The following is a 23,761-nucleotide window of genomic DNA, read 5'->3' on the forward strand; positions in this document are numbered from 1 at the left end:
CTGCCAGGGTCTCCTTTAGACCAGGGGCCGGCAACCTTTTTGACATGAAGTGCCATGTTTTCATTTTCTTGATAATCAGTGTGCTGTATCAACATACATTTAATTGAATTATGTCACCACATCAAAATGTAATATTTCCATCTGATTTTGATTGTCCACAGGCTGTACATAACCTTTTTGTGTGGCCCATTTTCTTTCACACAGACTCAGAGCCCAGAGTTTGAGTGAATGTAGAATTATGTGCAGGGTGTAATTTATATATAGATGTGAGGGGACACAGACTAAACTTTTTTGAATACTTCTTAATATTAAAATAAAAGATCTCTCTCACACACTTATGCCAGTGATCACCCTCCCCTGTGCCAATGTTGGCACCCGTGCCTGAGGTTGCCTACCCCTGCTTTAGACTAGATTGGTAAACTTATTACATTTTTGTACCACCAATTTTCTATATTTTCATCTGTCTTATTAGTCATGTCTATATGGTAGGCTATGAGCCGTGTCCATTTAGATTTTAGAACATGCCTGTCTTCTGTTAACTCTAGACGGGAACCCCCTTTGATAGTTTCTAGGTGAAAGTGATTGTTTGAAAGTTTTGTGTGGGCACACAAAGTGTTAAGCATTATGTTATGCTTTAGCTATTGAAAAATAGCAGATCTACAAGTTCACTGAGTGCTCGTGCTACGAGCTTGTAGGTCTGCTATTTTTGAGTGGTGCAAACCACTCCAACAACCAGCTTTGTTTGTATCCGTGTTTGTGTGTACCTGTACGTGGGGCCCAAAAGAATGAGCATGGTTACTATGGTCACTGACATTACGTCAGACCACAGCTGATCAGGCTATATAAGACCTTGCACCACTCAGTTCACACGGTGTGATTTTTTTTAAATCGTGAAAATGTGTCGCAAATCTTTGAATATATATTCTTTCAGAGCGAACATTTTTAACTCAAATATTTTCAGATGGGGGTCGGCGGCCAGTTAGCCTACATATATATTTGGGGGTCCTTGACATGAAATATTGAGCACCACTGATATAGAAACATAGGTATTCCATAGGTAGTCATGATTTAGCACATTTTTTAAATTTCGTCAGGCCTAAAATGGGTTAAATACTAAAGACAACAATCATCCGAAGTACTCCACAGCAACACAGAAAATAATTTTCAGACATTTATTCAATATTGTACAAAATACTTATACTGATCATATGAATGTGTATGGATGCACAGACACATCAATACAGACATTTTATACAAACAAAACATAAAAAAAGAAAGAAAAGGGTGACCCCATCTTAAAAAGAGATCAATATTATCAACTTCGTATCAAAACAAGAGGTGGGGTTGGGGGGGGCAAAAACAGAAAATACACACTACAGTCCCACAAGAGACACAAAGGTCATTGTTTTCATAGAAAACATTTAAATATAACTGACCCACAGAATAAAGTTGATCCTTCCTTTTGAACGGGACTTCTTTTTAACACTGATGAATTATCACATTTAACTACACAGAACCAGTCGAATATAGACGTGAGCGAGGAGGACGAGGTGGCCCCGAAGCCCAATTGATACTTCGCCATACGACGGCGTCGCACAACGAAAATAGCCAATCGTACCTGCCTCACAACCCTTGTGAGAGCTTGTAGATCTGGCCATTTTCGTATAAATTAAGCGTGACAAAGAAGCACTTCACAGGACGTCATAGCAAATATGACTGTCAGGATTGTCATAATGCAGAGGCGCCTGCTTCAAGTAGTTGGTAAAAAAAAATCTTATACAAGCAGTTGAAGCCAGCACGGGGGTGTGTGTGGGGGGGGAGACCTCATTTACAATGAATACAGGGGCTTGATAAAAAAAAGTCTTCAAAGAAACGTTCAGTCCTTATTCTAGCCATTAATGGAATGAACTACAAAGCTCTCAACATTCAGTACCGGTCACTTAAAGAAGAATGCACTTGGCCTTTTATCAGTTCAGTAGAACACACACGTAGTGTTTAACTGAAACAACAGTTTTCAGTCCTATATTCTGTTTGTTCTCTAGGGGGGGGGGTGGGAGGGAGGGGCACCTAGGGGCCTAGCCATAGTAAATCAAAGCTACGTCTGTAGCACAGGACAAAAAGCAGCAGGCAGGACACATGGTAGGAGGCAGCTTCAAGTTGGCCCTCAACGTTTCTAAAGTGCTTCCCAAAAGTTGTTCTGAAGGTTTGATTAAAACACCACTCAATCAGGTTACGATCATGACATGACTTGAAAACATCCCACAACTAGATGGGTGGGGTGGTGGGGGGGGTCAAGAACAATCAAATAAGAAATTACAACCAAACCAAAAAAAAAAAAATGGCAAAAGAAACTAGCAAAGCAAACATCCAAAGACGGGCTTATTTGGTAAAAATACAACATTCACTTTTCTCCCCCCCCCCCCGTCCCCGTCCCTCTTTGATCTAGTCGCCATTTAGCCACAAAAAGGTACAAAAGCGTGTGTGTGGCCTCTGGACAATGAAATGAAAACCACATCTTCTAACTGACGTGAGTTGAAAAAAATAATAATAAAAGGAAACCACAGTTGAAACACCAGTGCAATGGCCTCCATTTCAGAGGAAACTAGAATCTAGTCTGGAACGAGACACTGTTCACACTGCTTCATTTCATTCCAGTGTAAACCGTCTTAATTCAGACATATATCCCTATGGTATGTATGACTATGTTAGTGGTGTGGAGGATGATGGGGCCCTAGTCAAGGCAAATGGTTACAGTGCTGAGGAGGATATAGGGCGGATGAACAGCCGCCTTCAGAAAAAATAAAAAAATTAATGGTCAAGGAGTGGAACGTTCTACTGAATGGACAGTTAAAACATGAGAGCACCAATAAAATGTGTAGGAGGAACACATTGATGATCAGGTTATCATGGCCCCTACATTTAAATGCATCCTTTGTGTGTCCATAATTGAAGCAAAGCAATGCAGAGCTTTGTTTCAGGGAATCATATCACGGTAGGTCGTGTTGCCTCGCAGCTGCGACGGGAAAGAACTCGTTAAGAAGAAGGCCTTCGTCCTGCTCGTTGTACCCACGTGTCTTCAGAGAAGTCCCAATACATTGTATTGTAGGTAGTGTTGCCGTTAGGAGGAAGAAAAAAAATCAAATCTGCTCATGGTTCATTGTTAGTATGGAGGAGCCAGTCTTAGCAGTGGAACTGCTCCCTCTAGTGGCCGTATTCAGAGTGTTGGTTGTGCAGGTTGTGTGCGGGGTGGTTGGGGGGCAGCGGGGGGCCGTTTATGCCGGGGTGGTAGAAAGCACAGTTGCTCTCGTATCGACAGTTCCCTTTCATCATGAAGTGACGACACACAGGCCTCTTTGACCTATCTGGAGGAGGAAGAAGAGGGCAGGAGTTAACCACCTTATTTCAGTCAGATAAACCTCACCAATAGATTGAGAACATCAGCAGCTTATATGAGGACATTTTTTTAAATACACACGTTTGAAATGCCGGTGTGAATATTATATTTGCTCTTGGGTGTGTTCAGGCTCTGCTGTACATTAATGAACCCCTGCTCAGCACATTAGAAAAAAACCACGTAAGAGCTAGAGAGAACTTAAGTGCAAAGAACATTCAGTGACAGCACTGGCAGAAAGATTAGCACCATGAATGAGCCGAGGCTTCAGTAGACCTCGAATCTGGTCAGCTGCTCCACATGTCACATAAAGTACATCATCTCCCACATGGTGCTGCACATGCGTGTATTAACCCCCCCCTGAGTGCATCTGCCTGAACCAAGCCTCACAGGCCAATGTCATGTTATATAATAGAATAGACCAGGGCGTCCCCCAGGGCTCTATACTACTAGGACAGCTCGTGGTTTCGCCCCAAAACCAAATATCACACACACACACGGCTCTTATTTTTGCCTAGTTTAGTGTAGTTTGCCTATTATGACTATGGTTAATATACAGTAGGCTAGGTTCATGTAGTTAAAAAAGACCACTCCTGTTTTCACATGCATGTGATGCCGTCATTCTGCCGTTCAGCCCTGCCCTGATAACATGGATCTGATGCGGACATTAATACAGCAAGAACGTTTGGCGTATTATTGGGAGTGACTTGGAGTGAGTGAGTCAGGAAATCATGACTTAAAAAGAAAGAACCCGTCTTTTATTTATTTCTTTTTATTTGCACAAAATACAAAACAGAACAACATGGATATTTCAAACTTTTTAACGACATGCATAAAAAAGCTAAGCATCCCCACCCCCCCCCACCTAGTGAACACACTTTGGGATCCCAGACAACAAAATGTTGAAATACAAAAACATGTAAAGACAACAACAGATAAAACTAAATAATTATTATAATTATATTTTAAAAGCTGCAATCCGGAACTTATTTTATGAATGAAATATGTGTATTTTAACCCATTCTGGGCGGGAACCACTTTTGGTGTTTTAAACATTATGTTATAATTTAGCTATTGAAAAATAGCAGATCTACAAGCTCATAGCGTGCCACCGAGTGGCGCGCTATGAACTTGTAGGTCTGCTATTTTTGAAAAATCGTTAAAATGTGCCTCAAATCTTTCAGAAAATTGTCATGATTTAGAAAACATTTTTTTTAAATTTCGACGTCAGGCCTGAATGGGTTAAGTAACCAATCAGTATGATAAGCATATGTTAATACAATACAAACTAGTACATGTGCAGTTGGTGGAGGTAGTCTCCCTACTCTTCCATTGACACATTAAAAAGGTGGTTGCACACTGGACGCGTTTTTCGGAAAATCCGATGGAGAAAAGCCGCTAAAAATCCGAAAAACGCGCTCTGTGTGCAGGGACCTTTAGACCCTGGTGCTGGGTCTAATAACACCTACTCGTTGACAAGCAAGTCTGCCTGAAGCTCCTAAGTGCAAAACCTTTCCAGGCATCCCCTCTTGAGGGAGCGGGGTAAAACATTTGGCATATCATCACGCAGGAGAGACCGACCGGGGGGTTAGAATCCCCACAAAAGTCACAGATTGCAGCTTTTTGAACAACCCGTCTAGGACAAACCAAAAGGACTAAAGATGTCAGAGTGTACGTACCATTCATGTGTCCTCCTCTGGGTCCGCCCCGTCCTCGTCCCCTGAAGCCTTCTCCTCGCCCCCGTCCGCCGCCCCCGCGGTGGAAGTGACCTCGGTCTCCGCCGCGGTGCGGCGGCCCCCCGCCGCCTCCCCTCATGGAGTCGTCTCCTCCCCAGTAGTTCCCGTTGTCTCCGCCGCCGCGGCCCTGGCCCGGCGGGGGGCCCATCATGCGGGGGCCGCCGGGACCACCGGGGCCGCCGGGGCCGCCGTTGAAGCCGGGGGGCCCGTGGTTGTGCGGGGGCGGGGGGTGGTTGAAGCGGGGCGGCGGTCCTCCGGGCGGATTGTTGTTGGGCGGGTAGCCGTTCATTGGCATCTGCATGTTCATGTTGCTCATGTTGTTCATGGGTGGACCGTGACCCAGCAGACCACCTGGCACCACTGAGAAAGAAAGAACACAACAAAACAAAAAATACAAAATGAACATTACAAAAATGTAACTTCTTCACTTTGTCCCGGGGAGTTGAAACGGCAATAATATTTGGCTCAGCCTATTATTTTGTAAAACAACAGTGGTTCTCAACATGTTTAGTTTTGTCTATTTGGAACCCTGTGGGTCCCCTGGACCTCACTTTGAGAACCACGAATGATGCGCATGCATAAAGTGAGTGGCATAAATCGAGTGGCAAAGTGAGTTTAATGTCATTTAACATTGTTTAATGCAATCAGACAGGACATCCGTTTGGATGTTTGGACTGTCAAGGCCAGAAAGTCGTTTTGTTTTTTTTTGCCACTCCCTTAGGCGTTCCCACATTACTTCCGGGTATGATGATGTCATATACCCTCTATATTTGACTGCCAGTTCCACTGGGTGAATGACAGGCACCATGAATCACTGGGACACTGAACTATTGGGTGAATGTCATGCTTTAGCTATTGAAAAATAGCAGATCTACAAGCTCATAGTGCGGCACTCGGTGCCGCGCTATGAGCTTGTAGATCTGCTATTTTTTTTAAAATCGTGAAAATGTGCCTCAAATCTTTGAATATATATTCTTTCAGAGCGAACGTTTTTAACTCAAATCTTTGCTTCTGGGGGAGGTCCCTGGAACAACGTATTTTCAGATGGGGGTCAATTACATGAAATACGAGGTATTTCAGAATTTAGAAGACTTTTTTTTTTTTAAATGTCGACGTCAGGCCTAAATGGGACCTGGGACGAGAGAGAGGAAAAGGTGATGTTTGCTGCAGCGTTTTTACCTGGTGGAGGTCCATTCTGGTTCTGGGTCTGTTGCAGGGAGCCCAGCAGCTGTTTGATCTTATCAGAGAAGTCCGGCTGTTTGATGAGGTCCTCCGTAGACTGGTTGCCCTGAGCACCCTTCAAAAATGGGACACACACACACAGAGTTACTAAATACAGTACAATCATCATCATGTATCAATTACCAATTATTCAGTTCACACAGGTACACATAAACTAGTGCTTCCCGAACCCGGGTTAGGGTCCACCTTTTGACACCTGGTGTCCCCACCCAGTCTGATTAGACAGCTACAATTAGCCCTTCACTAAGTCCCTCCCCAACCCATCCTTGTCCAATAGGCATGTTAGCAGCGAAGAAAGCTTGACCTGCATAGCAACCGTTGCTAAACTATTTGGATTGGCATTGGACAATCGCTTTTTTGGGGTGGGATTTTTGTGAAGGGCTAATTACAAAGACACCAGGTGTATATAGTTAACATCCTGACTCCTGATAGGGTGGGGAACCACTGATCTAAAAAGGAAAGAACGCCATAGAAACTAAATAAGCAACATAAATAGAGATGCATTTTTTTACCATGATAGAGGTGAGCAGTTCCTGTACATTCACGTTGGACGGCACAGGGTTGCCCGTGGCTTGAGGGCTGGGGCCGCTGGTGCCCAGGTTGGCCAGGAGACCGCTGCTGCCCAGGTTGCCCATGAGGTTGGCCAGGACGGGGGGTAGCTTGGATCCCTCGTTCTGGGCCATGTTGGCACTCTGCTGCGACGTGGTGTCCATCGGCTCCATGTAGCTGTCGTCCGCCATGCTGGAGTCCTAAAACGCACCGTGAAAACACAGAGTTAGCATGCTACGCTAAAAGACAGTAGTAAGAGGTCAAATAAAAAAAGATGGTGAGGGAGTGTGTGTGTGTGTGTGTGTGTGTGTGGAATAAGAGAAGAGAAAAGTGCATGTTTAAAACAGAATGAGAAAAGAGGGAAGTCTGATTTATACTAAGTCATAAGATGTTGTCCCACGCCGAAAATACACCTACAAAAGCTCACAACGTGTCGGACGCATTGTGAGCTTGTGGATCTCGCACACTCATCGGCAAACTCATCACAAACTAGTTTGACCAGATGAAGAGCCTTGGCTCGAAACGTCGTCAATAAAGTATAACTTTTGGAGCAGATGAGTGTGCGAGTTCTTTTCTCTTTTTCTGATGCTGCTTTTGAACCCAGCACCTCTACCTAAGTGATGTGCGTCTTCTATTAGTTTTAGCTTGTAGATCTGCCATTTTCTGTGCGGGACAACATTGTGCGCCTAGGCACGAGTGTGAGTTAAGGTAATGTACAGTAGGAGGCCATCGATATTGTCCTTTTCTTTTTGCTGAGGTTTGCGTGATCTGCGCAAAAGGACAGTTAACCCATTTTGGGCGGGAACCCCTTTTGGTGTTTTAAACATTATGTTATAATTTAGCTATTGAAAAATAGCAGTTCTAAAACGGTTAGTCCCAATACTTGATTCTGATTGGCTGGTTACCGTCACGTGACCGGTGTAAATTTCACCGATAACCCACACCTTCAATCACTTTATATCATTCGCACCTGATTCCGCATCTCTGTAGCTGTACTGGGGAAGGGGAGCGCTTGATTACCTTACAAACCCATGCCGTGCGGGCGTCTAAGCACCGCCCGGCTCATATGACTGTGAATGTGTGGCTCCAGGCAGCCCCGTAAAGACACCAAGCGCTATTCTCCCGTCACATAGCCTACTTGCCGAGCAAAACAACAAGGAAGTGATGTGGCTCGCTCTGGTGGCGCAAAGCGTAGCTACTTTTGTGAATTTAATAGTTGTATTAGGTTAATATTGCTATACGTTTGTAACCGTTTTAGAAAAGCAATAAGCCACTCGAGGCCCCAGCTTACCGGGTATTTTACAATGGCTGGGGGGGGTAGAAGACCCTCCGCTCCGCGTCGGGTCTGCCTACGCCCCCAGCCATTGTAAAATACCCGGTAACCTGAGTCCTAAAACGCACCGTGAAAACACAGAGTTAGCATGCTACGCTAAAAGACAGTAGTAAGAGGTCAAATAAAAAAAGATGGTGAGGGAGTGTGTGTGTGTGTGTGTGTGTGTGTGGAATAAGAGAAGAGAAAAGTGCATGTTTAAAACAGAATGAGAAAAGAGGGAAGTCTGATTTATACTAAGTCATAAGATGTTGTCCCACGCCGAAAATACACCTACAAAAGCTCACAACGTGTCGGACGCATTGTGAGCTTGTGGATCTCGCACACTCATCGGCAAACTCATCACAAACTAGTTTGACCAGATGAAGAGCCTTGGCTCGAAACGTCGTCAATAAAGTATAACTTTTGGAGCAGATGAGTGTGCGAGTTCTTTTCTCTTTTTCTGATGCTGCTTTTGAACCCAGCACCTCTACCTAAGTGATGTGCGTCTTCTATTAGTTTTAGCTTGTAGATCTGCCATTTTCTGTGCGGGACAACATTGTGCGCCTAGGCACGAGTGTGAGTTAAGGTAATGTACAGTAGGAGGCCATCGATATTGTCCTTTTCTTTTTGCTGAGGTTTGCGTGATCTGCGCAAAAGGACAGTTAACCCATTTTGGGCGGGAACCCCTTTTGGTGTTTTAAACATTATGTTATAATTTAGCTATTGAAAAATAGCAGTTCTAAAACGGTTAGTCCCAATACTTGATTCTGATTGGCTGGTTACCGTCACGTGACCGGTGTAAATTTCACCGATAACCCACACCTTCAATCACTTTATATCATTCGCACCTGATTCCGCATCTCTGTAGCTGTACTGGGGAAGGGGAGCGCTTGATTACCTTACAAACCCATGCCGTGCGGGCGTCTAAGCACCGCCCGGCTCATATGACTGTGAATGTGTGGCTCCAGGCAGCCCCGTAAAGACACCAAGCGCTATTCTCCCGTCACATAGCCTACTTGCCGAGCAAAACAACAAGGAAGTGATGTGGCTCGCTCTGGTGGCGCAAAGCGTAGCTACTTTTGTGAATTTAATAGTTGTATTAGGTTAATATTGCTATACGTTTGTAACCGTTTTAGAAAAGCAATAAGCCACTCGAGGCCCCAGCTTACCGGGTATTTTACAATGGCTGGGGGGGGTAGAAGACCCTCCGCTCCGCGTCGGGTCTGCCTACGCCCCCAGCCATTGTAAAATACCCGGTAACCTGAGACCTCTCGTGGCTTATTGCTTAAATCTACAAGCTCATAGCGCGCCACCGAGTGGCGCGCTACGAGCTTGTAGGTCTGCTATTTTTGAAAAATCGTGAAAATATTTATTCCAGAAAACTGGAGGATTTAGAAGGATTTTTTTAAATTTTGAGGTCAGGCCTAAAGGTCAAATGATAAGGGACAATATCGGTGGCACCCAACTGTAAGTAAGTAAAGTAATGTATGTTACCTCATCCAGGGGAATGGTCCGGGGTGGCATAGGTTCATAAGGCTCTGGCTCGGGTTCATGTGGGCTGTCAGGTACACTGGAAAACACACACATACATACACACCAGTTGAGTTCTCAAACGTCAACACATTTGAAATGAATAAGCAAATAAATGGAATTACATAGTCGTTTACCAATTTAAAAAAAAACGTACAAGAATGAATGAGTATAAAATTACACAGGCCATAACCACGTAAAACAACTCCATATAATGGCGACCGGCATGATGCCACAAAGTTGATTTGAATCTAGATCTACCTGTCTTTGCTGAGGAAGATCTCCTGGAGAATGCCCATCTCCCGGTCCCTCTGCGAGAGCTTCTCCGTGCTGTTGGTCCCCGTGACGACCAGGCTACCGGTGAGCGTTAGGGGCCGAGGCGGCGTCCAGGGGACCCTCTCCTCCATGGTGTCGTGAGACAGCCGCCGGGCCATCTCAAACGTCTGCCTGTCCATCATCAGCTCGCGCTTGGCGGCCTCGCCGAAGTCCTTGATCTTGTTGACGTTAACTATTGAGACAAAGGAAGACAAGTCATGATTAAATTGTCGGAATTATTTATATGATGGTGGTTATTTAACTGGCTTTGTTTTTCCGTTTCACTTTGCATGTCGGAAACGTTTTGTACGGTAGTTATTTGTGTTCTGGCCACGTTTCTCTTGCCGTTACTTCCTGGTAAAAATAGAATTGAAAAAGCACAGCAACAGCGTAATAGTAGAACCCCTCACCTCTCTCCGTTTCATCCAAGTCAAAGTAGAAGTACTCTTTAAGAGTCTCTTCCTCCGCCCAGCGTACGCTCTTCTTCTTTTTGCCTTTCTTAGTCAAGGTTTCCTCCTCGCCTCGTGGTTCTGCCAGTGCGTTGGGCTTCTCGCCTAGAAAAGAACAAGAATGGAAAAAGGGTTGAATTAATTCATAATAAGTTCATTAAGAAGTTCAAGAGTCCATAGCACTCGTGTGTTATGATGATGTAGAACGTGTGTCGTCGGTGCATTCATACCGATTTCAGCAACCTCGACTTCCTCCATGGGAACGGGGGTCCCAGGTTGTTCCAGTTCCGGGGTCTCATGAGGCGGGGTGGTGGAAGGAGCAGCGGCCTCTGGAGACGAAGGCTTGGCAGTCGATGATGATGTTGGTGATGGGTAGCTAATTGGCTTAGTGTCAAATGGACTGGCCTGGAGGATAGCGATAGCCAGGGAGACAAAAGAGATGTTGGTTAGATACCGCCATAGACGTCTAGAGTAGACAGTAGCCAGTGGGGAAAATGTAACCCCACACAGTGGGGGAAATGTAAAACAAATAAGAGTTTGAATGTAGCTTCTTGTTTGTTTCTGATATCTCTTAAACTATTTTGGGCGGGAACCCCTTTTGGTGTTTGAAGGATTATGTTATACTTTAGCTATTGAAAAATAGCAGGTCTACAAGCTTGTAGCGCGGCACCGAGTGCAGCGCTACGAGCTTGTAGTTGTAGGTCTGCTATTTTTGAAAAATTGTGAAAATGTGTCGCAAATCTTTGAATATATATTCTTTCAGAGCGAATGTTTTTAACTCAAATCTTTGCTTCTGGGGGGGTCCCTAGAACAACATATTTTCCGATGGGGGTCGGCGGCCAAATACATATCATTCTGGGGATCCTTGACCTAACATTCTTTGAGAACCACTGACATAGAAACATGGGTTTTTCAGAAAACTGTCAGTATTTAGAAGGAATTTAGTAGAATCGTCCTCAGGTCTAAATGGGTTAAAATAACTCATTTCTACTTCCGTTTTATTCTGATTGACTGCTTACCTTGTTGGTTGTGGGGGAAACAGCCTTTGTGTTGGTTGGACTAGTAGCAGATTTCTTCTTTTTGATTTTGATACCAGGCACCGGTGCGGAGTTGAGTGCATCTAAGAAGCCAGTACACTCCATCGCTGCATCGAAGACAGAGGAGAGAGGAAGTAGGTTAGTTAGGTTTCTATTAACCACAATACACACAGCAAACTCATCATTATTGATTATGTATGTATGTACTTACGTTGAGCTGGAATGATCTTCAATTTGATTTCTTTGGCAGAGTTGGATGGGATGTTTAGAGGTTTGTATTTTTTCTCAACCGGCGGAGCATCTGGAGGATTGGTGCTGTTGACCAAAAGCACACATAAGACAAGCGTCAGTACCATTCTCGACCACCTGAGGCCAGCAGTGCCAGCACACAAGAGTAAACAAGCCATCAACTCCCAATGGCCACAGCCTACAGCTGCAATGTTCTGAATGTTCACACAATTTATATATTTCAAGTGTAAAAATGTAAAGAATGTGTGTAAGAATGGACTAAAGTGGGTCATTAGAATTCAAATTGTGTGGTGCTGGAAGGCGTTCAGAAACCCTGGAGAGAAAATATATACCTAGGCCTCTTGAGTACAGCAGGCTTGATGTTGTACTTGTCGCCGAGCTGTAGAGGCATGGGGGGCTTCTTGGCCGGGGCAGGGGTGGGCGTATCGATCTCTAACCCTGTAGAGAGCACACAAAACACCAGTTTAAAATTTTCATTCAACATTTTGAAAATATAAAAGACTTATTTATCTTTGCACTTCAGAACGTTTCAACATGACAATTCAGTTCAAGAGACACAATCTCAATATTTTAAAACTATAATCTCAACATTGGTGATTTTTTTCTTTTGTTTAACCCATTCTGGACGGGAACCCCTTTTGGTGTTTTAATCATTATGTCATACTTTAGCTATTGAAAAATAGCAGATCTACACGCTCCGAGTGCCGCGCTACGAGCTTGTAGATCTGCTATTTTTGAAAAATCGTGAAAATGTGTCGTACATCTTTGAATATAATTCTTTCAGAGTGAAATTTTTTAACTCAAATCTTTGCTTCTGAGAGGTCCCTGGAACTACACATTTTCAGACGGGGGTTGGTACTAGCCAATTACACAGATAATTCTGGGGCTCCTTGACATGAAACTGTTTGAGCACCACTGACACCACTTTGGTGTTTTAAACATTATGTTGTAATTTAGCTATTGAAAAATAGCAGATCTTCAAGCTCATAGCGCGCCACCGAGTGGCGCGCTACGAGCTTGTAGGTCTGCTATTTTTGAAAATAATATTTTATATATTTACTATATTTACTATATTTACTTAATATTTTATAAAACTATCGTGAAAATATTTATTTAAATTTCGACGTCAGGCCTAAATGGGTTAAAGGGAGATGTACCTATGGAGCGGATCTTTGCATGGCTGGGTGCATGAGCTTTGGGCTTCTCCTTTTTCTTGTCCTCGTCGCCAGGCTTTTCCTTCAGATCTCGCATGGGCACTTTGCCCTCCGCATTCTTCTTTTTCTTATCTGAGAAACACAAGGGCGAGAGACAGAGAGTTACATACCAGGATGCAATCGGGCAGCTATATTCGGTGTTGAAAGGGACAATGTTTGTTGTGTGTGTGTGTGTGTGTGTGTGTGTGTGTGTGTGTGTGCGCATGGGGGTATGTGACGAGGAAGAATCGACATGAAACTGCGGCAACCGTTACCTGCGGGGGAGTTCGCAATGTTGGCGCCGCTCTGAGAGCGGATGATAGCCATCCAGCCCTCCACCAGCACCGATGCCAACTTCCTCAACTCTGAAGGAGAAAACACAGGGGAAATATTAGAGAATTAAACCACATGGAGCACCTGCATGTCCACCGGCTATGTCACAGCATTGCCTTGTTTATCATTGATTTTTTTTTTAACAATGGGAACAAAAATGCTGCCATGTGTGCATTCAGAGAATGAGTTTAGTGCTTGCTGGACATAAACAGCAAGTCAACAATTGGGACTATATCAAGGCACATGCGGTATTGTAGCATACAAATTGGTTGGGACAGAGACTCACCATCTGTCTCTCCACTCTTGCTCAAATGCTTCACCAGCTTGGCTGTGTTGTTCTAAAATTGGGGGGGGGGGGAAAAGGACAAGGCTTTAGAAAATATGAACTCCTCGAGAGAGAAGAAATCATATGGCAGCAATAATGGCCCGCTTGAGGCACGCATGCAGACTTGTACGAGTGCAGTACCTGCTTGAGGTGGTCCACCTTGAGAGGCAGCTTCTGCAGGGTGAGCAGGATCAGCTGCAGTAAAGGCGTGTTGTTTGTGGTTTTGGCATAGGTCAGCCAGGAGTTCATCAGTTTGTATCCTCCCACACGGACGACCCTGGACGGAAGAAGAGAGAGAACTATAAACTCACAGAACAACGTCCTGTGTGTGTTCATCCTATAGCCATGTTGTGAATGTAAACACTGTATGTAAATGTGTACCCTGTGTTTGTGCAGCGTACAATGTTTAAGATTGCTTCCTTCCTTGCTACGAATATCATATGAAAGTTCAATGGAAGGGCTGCAAAATCTTAAATGCATGCCAAGAGTATAGCCAAAGTAATTTCACTTAATGAGTGCGTTATTCCTGTATGTATATATAACGTATATATAACGTAACGATGAAATAGATCAGAGCAGGATTTATATATTTATATACAACTGTACACTGCTGCCTGTTCTCTTAATTGAGAGCACTCAATAAAACAACTATTTAATATATTTGGCCCTTTGTGAACCTAGCAACTCCCTTGTAGATTAAAAACCACTGAATTTTACTCCACGGTTCACCATTCACATTTGATCAACATCATTTTAGTGCACCAATCTTTACTCTAAGGGTAAAAACATAATCAGACACCGAAGCTTACCTGTTGAGAATGTCGTGAGATTTAGTCTGTAGTAGGATGTTCAAGTACATGCATCTGCTGGCCATCTTGGTAGAGGCTTTCATTAAACTGCGCACAAAGAAAGCAAATGTATACACATTAATATAAGCGTAATACAATAATGATACCAGTCGGCTTCTGGGAGACACAGGCGGTTGAATACTGAACAGTTAACAGAGCGGCATGCCAAATGTAATCGTCTGCTCCTCACCTAAACACTTTGGGGACTCCCTCCAGGCTGCGGAGCTCTCCATCTTTCCCCAGGAGTGCCTCCACTCCCTTCAATATCTCTCTGGGATCCACTGGGCCCATTGTCATTGCTGAAATAAACCAGACATTTAGCATGAATACAAAAACAGGCTGGAAATGCACATATGTTAATAAATTACTCTTTCATCTGGATAGGCCAAGCTGGAAATGCACAGTGTTAATAAGTTAATCTTTCATCTGGAGATAGGCATACATTTGTATCATACGCATCAGAAAGACTGTCTGCCAAATAGGACCGAGAACCCTGGAACGAACACCACCTCTGAGCCATTTTAAAGAGAACTAATTTGTGAGGTCACACAGAACTCATGCCAGACTAATGAAATCCAATATCAAAAACACACAGAAATAGACCCGTGTCTACAACACCTACGGCCGTGCACCGTATCAACAACACAAACCCAAATCAAAGAGAGCATAGCCTCTGGGGGCGAAACCCAGCAAGCCACCAACACTTTGTTTTGCTTCAGTACTGGGCACGTCCAGCTCATTTCCCGGAGCCGCATTGTGCTGGTCTGTCTCACTTCAAATATTTGCCCTGTCTCAGTGGGCCAACTTCCATCACCTCAGCAGGGATGTGGTTGAGAGGGCCAGTGGAACCTCCCCCACCACACCACACACACACTGCTGCTATTCCTCCTCTCTCGGAGCTCACACACAGAGCCGTGCCACAGCCACTTCAGTGTGGGGGCAACATTCTGTTCCTCTCTCTTGGAGCTCACAGCAGAGCCGTACCACAGCCACTTCAGTGTGTGGGGGCAACATTCTGTTCTTGCTCAATGCTTAATCAACAACGCAGCAGTGATGCAGTGAGCAAGATATTCAATCAGCTGTTTGTGTATATGGACATTGCAAAAGTAATACATTCATTAATAACAAAAAGGAATTTTATTTAGAAGTCGATGTGCATAACAAAATGCAAACACATATTTCTGTCTTTTACCATTAATATAAATGTATGAAAACAAAAAGGAAGGGGGGGCAGGAAAAGATTAGAGGATGAGAAACAGGAACAGAACTTCACAGTAATTAGGATATTTTTCTTTTCTTCTTCTTTCTTAACAGAAAACTCATTTAGACACAAAATATTCCCCCTAGAATTATAATGAATCTTATGACAAAAATACTAAATGGAAGAAACACAAACAAGTCACAAATGCTATTATAGAAAATCGTATATTGTGATGATTCTAACTAAAACTGTATTTAGCCTACTATAATTCATCTTTTTTTAAATATATATGAATTGTAGACATAAAATGTATAACAAATATATTCAAATCAAAATATGAATATAGTAAAATATCCAGTGATTATTAGACTGCAATATATTCCTTGCTTGGGTAGTCCGTTCAGGACATCCATGGCAACTGTCAGTCACTCATCCACAGGGCACAATTCGACATTTACTGCCCCCTGCAGGTTAGTTTCTGTCAACACAAACTGACAGCCATGACGAGCTAGTCTAGATTATGCAACACAACAAAGCAATGGAGTACATACACATTAATGGTCGCTGCAGAAACCCAAATGGACTGTATATATTTTTTTTATTCTATCTCTTTATGTAATGCAGTCTTAACAGACATGGTGGTCATAGGTTCACTGTGGATGGCTTTGTCTTATCAGTATGTAGGTCTATCTCAGGTCAGCCCACTGTCCAAAGGGATCCCAAAATCCACAAAGTGCACAGACCACCTGTTTTACTGTTTTAGTTTGTTGACCGTCTAAATGTACAGATCTTAGTGTTATTTTCATGTTTCATCTCTGCTTTCGTTTTAATTTGCATGCATCCTTTTTCAGTGCACATTACAGACTACATAATGACTACATAATTCAAGACTTTCAACTGGGTTTAATATTTATGTGTATGCGTTTATTATTGGGATTATTAAAGGTAGGGCTAATGTAAATTCCTAGTGTTATGACGTGAGGAATCAGTTTGGTCTTACCCGCATAACTGTAGTAGTAGAAGTTTTATATTGCCTCAGACCTCCACAACACTGCAAATAACTCAATTCCTGTAAATGTCACAATTTGTTATACATAACATACATACAGCCAATACAGCATCGTCTGGGCTCCTATAGTTCATTGGAAGAAAGACAATTAGTTGTTCTGGGCCTACAGTGAAACAAATATGGTGTTATTGCATATAAATGATATAAAATTGTGGATAATACACACCTTAATACCCCATAAATATTAGGCTACTGTTAATACACATTTATTTGCAAAGTCTACTATATAAGATGTGCCTGTAATCCAATAGTAAAAGCATTAGCCCTGGACCTGAAGAAAGGACACAAAGTGGATCAAGTGACATGCAGTTATATAAGAGAGACTAGTCTGTAAAATATTCAGTGTTAAGTGTTAAGTGTCAAGTTAATCTATACATGTGGAACTCTTGGTCGTACAAATGTAGCCAACTTGTACTCCTACGGGTACACGTGGGTTACATTTATAGTTACACCCAGTAATATAATAAAAGGTTTTTGCCATCCGTCATTGAATGAACGGCTGCTAGTCGCCTCCATAGATAGATCTATGGTCGCCCCGCTGCGAACACTGAGCAACTCATCTGTCACAAGGGAGGGAGGGGGCGGGGTGAAGGGAGGGAGGGAGGCGCTCGTGATCTGGAAAAACATCTAAAGGCCCCGCCCTCGTGAGTCAGTTAACCAGTTCAATCCCCAACCTTCCTCAGTACAAAAGGAACCAACGGCTCTCTCTCTCTCGCTACACGAAAGATTAAAAACCGGCTACGCTGGATCCTACTACAGAAAGAAAACCAAGTCCTGGTTCACTTCCTTCCCCTCCTCGGCACAGGGAACAAACCCCAAACTGTCACCCAGACAGACGGGGCTTTCTTTAAAACTTATCTATACTCCCCAAACTGTCGCTTCCAAGACAGGACAAAAAGCCCCTTGCCGACCGTTGTTCTCAACCGACGCGTCGCAAAGCAACTGATCCATATGGTTCATGGTTGTTGTCGTCAGTCCCAACTGATTGTAACATGGAAGGAAGCGCTGCCTTCATTTCATTCCTCCCCTCGAGCCTTCCTTCATCCTCCTCCTGCAATCTTTATCCGCAGATTGCAGAGTACACACCATCTCATGTTTGCTTGAAAACTGATTGTACCCTAGGCTGCGTCTATCATTAGCGACATCATCGCATAAGCACCGTACGTGGTGCTTCATTTTGAGACAAAACAAACAAATCCACAAATCGGCAGGACTATAAAATGAAGCAATCTTTATGTATAGATTGCGGTGGGTTGTGTTCGTTCCAAGGAGCCCCAGCCCTTGATTGAGCATGATCACATACCTGGCAGACAGAAAATCCGACTTCATAAGCAAACAGACATTTCTTTATAAGGGTAAAAGGGCAATCTTTATGAATAGATTGCTTATTGTTTACAAATTTAACGTTTACCACTTATATATATATCGGGTGCACTAGTTCTCGTCAAATCCCGTCTCACACATAAAGAAACGGAGCGTTATTGGATCTCCGTACACTTTCCTGTGTGAGCTCATTAAGCTAACTTGATTTACAAATCTTTATCATTTTTAATAAAATAAATAAACCAGTAGCCTGATTAGCCTAGCTAGCAACTTCCTCTAAGCCTATGGCTAGTTCATTTGATTAATGTCGGGTTAAATTTAGCTTCAAAATCAACTTACTATTGGTATTTATAGATCCTTCAGCGTCTCGGGACTATTATAGTGTGCTTTACAGCCACTTATATAGCTCTCTTATATCATCAGTTTTATATCGTTAACCTTCATGGTTTTATAGATAATGAAAAACTGCTTTATGGGGGGGTAGTTGTGGTAGCTAAACGCTAGCTTTTCCTTCAGGAACAAACTGGAGTTGCAAAAATAGTAATCAAATGTCCGTTACGTGAAGAAAAAATATTGAATTTGAGTAAAAGGTTGTTCAAAGTCCTCGACGCCCTTCAGTCTGTCTTCAGCAAGACAACGTTTGACCTGCGAAAAGAACACAACACAAAAGAAAGCACGTTAAATTTACGTTATCTCACTTCTTTTCCTCGGTCTTTGTCCGTTATCTGGGTATTTGAAGGTTTTGTGGTCGAAGAAACGTTACTTTTTAGACTAAATACGCGATAATTTGATGAAAAACAGCCTTGATGACTTTCTGACGCTACTCACCTCTGAACAAATCCAGGAATGAGCTCCGCGGGGAGGGACTTGGCTTTTATACCGGTGACGTTTTTGACGTCACTCTGACCTATTTTTGGTTGGCGTCAAGATGGCGTCTTTAGTCACGCGCTGACATTCAGCGGCCTCGTCAAGAGCATAATGGCGGACGCCTGCCTCTTCGACTTATAATCACGAACTGTTGCTAAATTACACATTCAAAGTCACATATCTCTTTAGAATTAGAGAGATTATTATGATGTCTTTCGAATTTGGTCACCTTTTCTGTGTTGTAGAGATGGTATCATGTATCATTTTTAGTTTCTGTTATTTATTCAAAATGGCTACCCAGTGATTTGGGCCTGGTCATGGCCTGGTAGCCTGCAGGCCCTGCAGCCATGCCTTTATTAATTTAATAGTAGTAGTAGTAGAAACTAGTTTAATAGCATGATTTTCTTTTCCCTAGTTTGAATCATTTAGCCAATTCAAATGTTATTGCATGCATATAGCTCTATTCTAAAACATGCTAACATGTTGTAAAACATTCTAAACAAACACAACATATAGTACACATACATTAAACTTGTATAAAGAAAAAGAGAACAAAACATCTTCCAATAACCATATACCGGTATATGAGTTATGGCTATGAATTGAATATAAAGGACCCCAATGGAAACAAGCCATAGGCTTTCTTGGGGTTTACAATACATCCTCTTAGCAGACCTTGTATTGAACTGTACTTTAATGTGATTTTTGTTGCAAACTGTTAATTAATAAAGTAACAATCAATCAATCAATCAATCAATGACGTACAACAGTAGGCCTATAGTGTGAATAATTGATTGATTGATTGAAGTATTTATTAACAGTTTGCAGAATTACAGTACATTTCAAGCACAACTCAATACAAAAAACTGTTAACTGTGTGAGTGGACAACCCAATAAAGCATATTACACTTGTTTACAACTTAGGGTCCACCTTGTTCAATTCATCATACCATTTAGAGACATACACATTTACACTTCTATATAGCAAAAAATAAATCATCATCATAAAGGAGGTAAAAAGGGAAAAGAAAACATATACAGTGAGGGGGAAAGGGGGTGGGTGGGGGATTCAGAATATACAACACATCACGTGACTGAAACTAACATCTTGGTGACGCAATGTTACGACACCACAGAACGACGAAGTATTTATGTTTCGGGGTTTTCAAGGTTTCACCTTCAACCCCACTCACTCAGTCACGTGACGTCACAGAAAACATGGCGGCGTCCATACGAGTCATCGGGAGGATTTTATCTCGAATATCTCCTCTGATTTCACACTCGGTTCAGCATAACGAGGTATCAAGATCATTAATTTTGTTATTTGCACTAGTCGTATGCGTTTGTTTGTGTGGCTGTGTTTATTTTGTGCTAGTGAGTGACTTAGAAACACAAACCCAATGTATGCTATCACTTTATTCAGCAACCCTAACGTGCGTTATTGTACCTAAACTAATGCATTAATGTGCTTAAATATAATTGCTGTATATGATTGAAATATTTATTAACAGTTTGCAGAATTATAGTACATTTCAAGCACAACTCAATACAAAGACTTAACTGTGAGTGGACGACCCAATAAAGCACTACACTTGTTTACAAGAGGGTCCACCTTGTTCAATTCATCAAAACATTTAGAGACGTACAAATATACACTTCTATATAGCCAAAGAACAGAACAGGAATCGAATCATAATCGACTTACCGTTAATTGATGTTGTGATGAAGACAATCAGGCTTTTTTATGATGTAAATAACTTTTGGTTATTGGTCATCACGAACGCAAGGACAACACTAGAGACGGTCGCGGCCACACAGCCAACTCAAGGTATGGCCACTGAGCCAACTTGGGGACCCAACGCAAGGACAACAAAGGAGACGGTCACGGCCACACAGCCAACTCAAGGTACGGCCACGGAGCCGACTTGGGGACCCAACGCAGCTCCTCCAAGGAAAACAAACAAATTAACGGAGCTGAACGTGAATCCCCCCCACCCCTTTTTTTCCCCTCACTGTATATGTTTCTTTTCCCTTTTTACCTCCTTTATGATGAATTCCTGTTCTGTCTATAGAAGTGTCTATTTGTACGTCTCTAAATGTTTTGATGATTTGAACATGGTGGACCCTATTGGAAACAAGTGTAATGCTTAATTGGGTCGTCCACTCAGTTAACAGCCTTTGTATTGAGTTTGTGCTTGAAATGTACTGTAATTCTGCAAACTGTTAATAAATTCTTCAATCAATCAATCAATGGTTGATTCAGATTGATTGAATAATTGATGTATTTTCCTGTCTGTCAGTCGCATCTCCAGAAGCTACCCGCCAGGTTATTATGGACTCGGACTGGAGCTCTGTCTGAGCTGCCAAGCCGCTCGCTGTGTACAGCGGCAGCACCGGCGGCCAAGGATGGGGATGCTGAGGCTGTGAAGGTCCGCTACAAAGACAGACCCTGGGACTACCTGGACAGTGAAGGCAAGGAAAAGACTAAACCCACATCCGTCCGTGTTCCTTTTATTATGCCCACATATGGAGATCTCTGTTACTGTCAGTCATTGTCCGTTTCATGCCCATATGAATATCTCTGTATTTATCTCCCTTTTATGGGGATCTCTGTATTTGTCGGTCCTTAATGGTTCCTCCCATGCCCATATGGAGATCCCTGATGTCATCAATATATGTCCATATACATGGAGGAGAGCTATGTATGTATCTGTGTCCCCTTTATGCCCATATATGGAGAATGGAGATCTCTTGAGTCCTCAACACCATTTCACTGAACAATATACTGTACATGTATGAGTATGTCACAGGTCAAGTTTATTAACTCATTCTGGGCGGGAACCCTTGTGTTTTAAGCATTATACTTTAGCTATTGAAAAATAGCAGATCTACAAGCACAACAACTGACATAGAAACATGAGTTTTTCAGAAAACTGTTAGCATTTAGAAGGCATTTGTAGAATCGTCCTCAGGTCTAAATGGGTTTTTAAACCAATTATCTTGTTGCCTTACTAATGACCCCGATTCTGTTACGCAGAATACATCGAGCGCTATGGAAGCAGTCCAGTGTGGACTGGCTATAGGAGGAACCACAAAGGCGGTATCCCACCGCAGAAGACACGCAAGCAGTGCATTGTAAAAATACATTATTTTTATTCTACATAATTTAATGTTTTATATTGGCCGAACATGACTTTGAGTCCATGAATTCTTCTGTCATCTTTGTTTAGAGGGGAGGCAGACTCTGCTCGAATGCATGTCCAATTTGCAGGGATCCAAACATCATCCTCCACTATCAGGTCTGTTAATTAATATACCAATTATTGCAATCAATTTCTTTTGATTTCTATGGAAGGTGCAACCTTCCATTTTCTTTTTGGCGTCACTGTTAACCAGTGGCATCCCTATTATTGGCGAACAAAAGCAAGGGCTCGCAACTCACTTTGTAATGCTCCAGGTCACAATCACAGCAGGCAGGACATAACATTTCGACCTGTATTGGTCTTTCTCAAATCTCAAGTATGATACTTGAGACTGCTGTGATTGTGACCTGGAGCATTACAAAGTGAGTTGCGAGCCCTTGCTTTTGTTCATGATCTGTTAGTTTAACAGTTTGGCTCAGCACCAAGATCGGAGGATGTGCGCTGTTTTATCATAAAATGGATGATACCAGTCGAATGGGGTCGTTTTTATCTTCTGATCCCATTTTTTGGCATCATTATCTGCACAATTTCAAGTTATTTAAGACTTTTTGAAAACAGTGCAATGAGTCTGTAAGTATACACTTTGTATGGCTTTTCTTCCTGTTCAAATATTAGGCCAACAAATCATATTCCTCATCCCACAGAATGTCAAGCTGTTGGAGCAGTTCATAAATCCATATACTGGGATGGTGTATGACCCCACTCGAACAGGTATGCCAATAATTCTACCTCAAACATTATGCTACGAGAGCCAGGATTGATGCAGAACAAACAAACATTTGCTTAATTTTGTTTCTCTGTAGGTGTTTGTATGCAACAACAGAAGATACTGGATCTGACGCTTAACAAAGCACGAGACCATGGTATGTTGTATTAAGTGTAAACATGGACTCACTACTAGTTTCTATGTCAGTCAAACTATTTCATGTCAAGGAGCCCCAGAATTATCTGTATTTGGCCGCGGACCCCAATCTCAAAATATGTTTTTCCAGGGACACGCTCTGAATATATTCAAAGATATCCACCACATTTTCACGATTAAAAAAAATAGCAGATTTACAAGCCACGCTAGGAGCTTGTAGATCTGCTATTTTTCAACGTAATGCTTAGTTAAAACACCAAAAGGGGTTCCCATACTGAATGGGGTTAACAGTGCTGTATGTTGGTTGCTGCATTATAGTTTGTTACTACCTCAATTGATACCCTGTAATGTTCCTCTTCCAGGCTTTCTGCCCTTTGAGATTCCCAATGTGGAATTCACAGAAGACTACTCCAATAAGCACCATGCTGTGGGGTCCACGCCACCGCCCCCATGCCTCAACTCTGGTGAACCATGGTATAAATGGTATGGCACCATCCAGCCAGAAGAGACCGAACTGGCCAAAGTAAAGAAGATGTACAGGGCTTATCTTAAAAAATAGCAATGATATAACTGATAAGACCATGGTCTTCATATTGATGTTAGTTACTGTATATTGTTGTGCACTGTACCTACAGTAAGATGTATGTTAAAATAGTGATTTTCCAGCCATTTCTCCCACATACTTTACCTGTTCTGCATTATTCCAAAGGAATTTACAATAAACAGC

At 42.6% G+C, this 23,761-nt stretch overlaps 2 protein-coding genes across 5 annotated transcripts; one reads left to right on the forward strand and one right to left on the reverse strand.

Moving 5' to 3' along the window:
* Positions 1 to 1,158: 1,158 nt before the first annotated feature.
* Positions 1,159 to 20,699, reverse strand: ppp1r10 (protein phosphatase 1, regulatory subunit 10). Of its 4 annotated transcripts, XM_079521852.1 has the most exons (19): positions 20,675 to 20,698; positions 18,442 to 18,747; positions 14,700 to 14,808; positions 14,471 to 14,557; positions 13,803 to 13,938; positions 13,623 to 13,674; positions 13,279 to 13,368; positions 12,968 to 13,096; positions 12,143 to 12,248; positions 11,773 to 11,876; positions 11,544 to 11,668; positions 10,755 to 10,929; positions 10,486 to 10,629; positions 10,022 to 10,268; positions 9,725 to 9,800; positions 6,882 to 7,118; positions 6,307 to 6,424; positions 5,071 to 5,487; positions 1,159 to 3,362 (listed from the first exon to the last, which is right to left on the reverse strand). In XM_079521852.1, exons 3-19 carry the CDS (start codon positions 14,804 to 14,806, stop codon positions 3,202 to 3,204), a joined length of 2,511 nt encoding a protein of 836 aa, XP_079377978.1. In that variant the 5' UTR covers positions 14,807 to 14,808; positions 18,442 to 18,747; positions 20,675 to 20,698; the 3' UTR covers positions 1,159 to 3,201. The 4 variants fall into 4 exon arrangements, with proteins under 4 accessions (XP_079377978.1, XP_079377976.1, XP_079377975.1 ...); XM_079521850.1 differs by lacking the exon at positions 1,159 to 3,362 and having other exon boundaries at positions 4,640 to 5,487; positions 15,324 to 18,747; positions 20,675 to 20,699; XM_079521849.1 differs by lacking the exon at positions 1,159 to 3,362 and having other exon boundaries at positions 4,640 to 5,487.
* On the forward strand, positions 20,137 to 23,753 carry mrps18b (mitochondrial ribosomal protein S18B). Its single transcript, XM_079521859.1, has 7 exons — positions 20,137 to 20,268; positions 21,270 to 21,441; positions 22,007 to 22,104; positions 22,200 to 22,268; positions 22,817 to 22,883; positions 22,976 to 23,035; positions 23,397 to 23,753. The coding sequence occupies exons 1-7, from the start codon at positions 20,188 to 20,190 to the stop codon at positions 23,591 to 23,593; spliced, it is 744 nt and encodes a 247-aa protein (XP_079377985.1). The 5' UTR covers positions 20,137 to 20,187; the 3' UTR covers positions 23,594 to 23,753.
* The last annotated feature ends 8 nt before the right edge of the window (positions 23,754 to 23,761 follow it).

The sequence above is a fragment of the Electrona antarctica genome (assembly GCF_951216825.1).
Source record: "Electrona antarctica genome assembly, chromosome: 15".
NCBI classification, from domain to species: domain Eukaryota; kingdom Metazoa; phylum Chordata; class Actinopteri; order Myctophiformes; family Myctophidae; genus Electrona; species Electrona antarctica.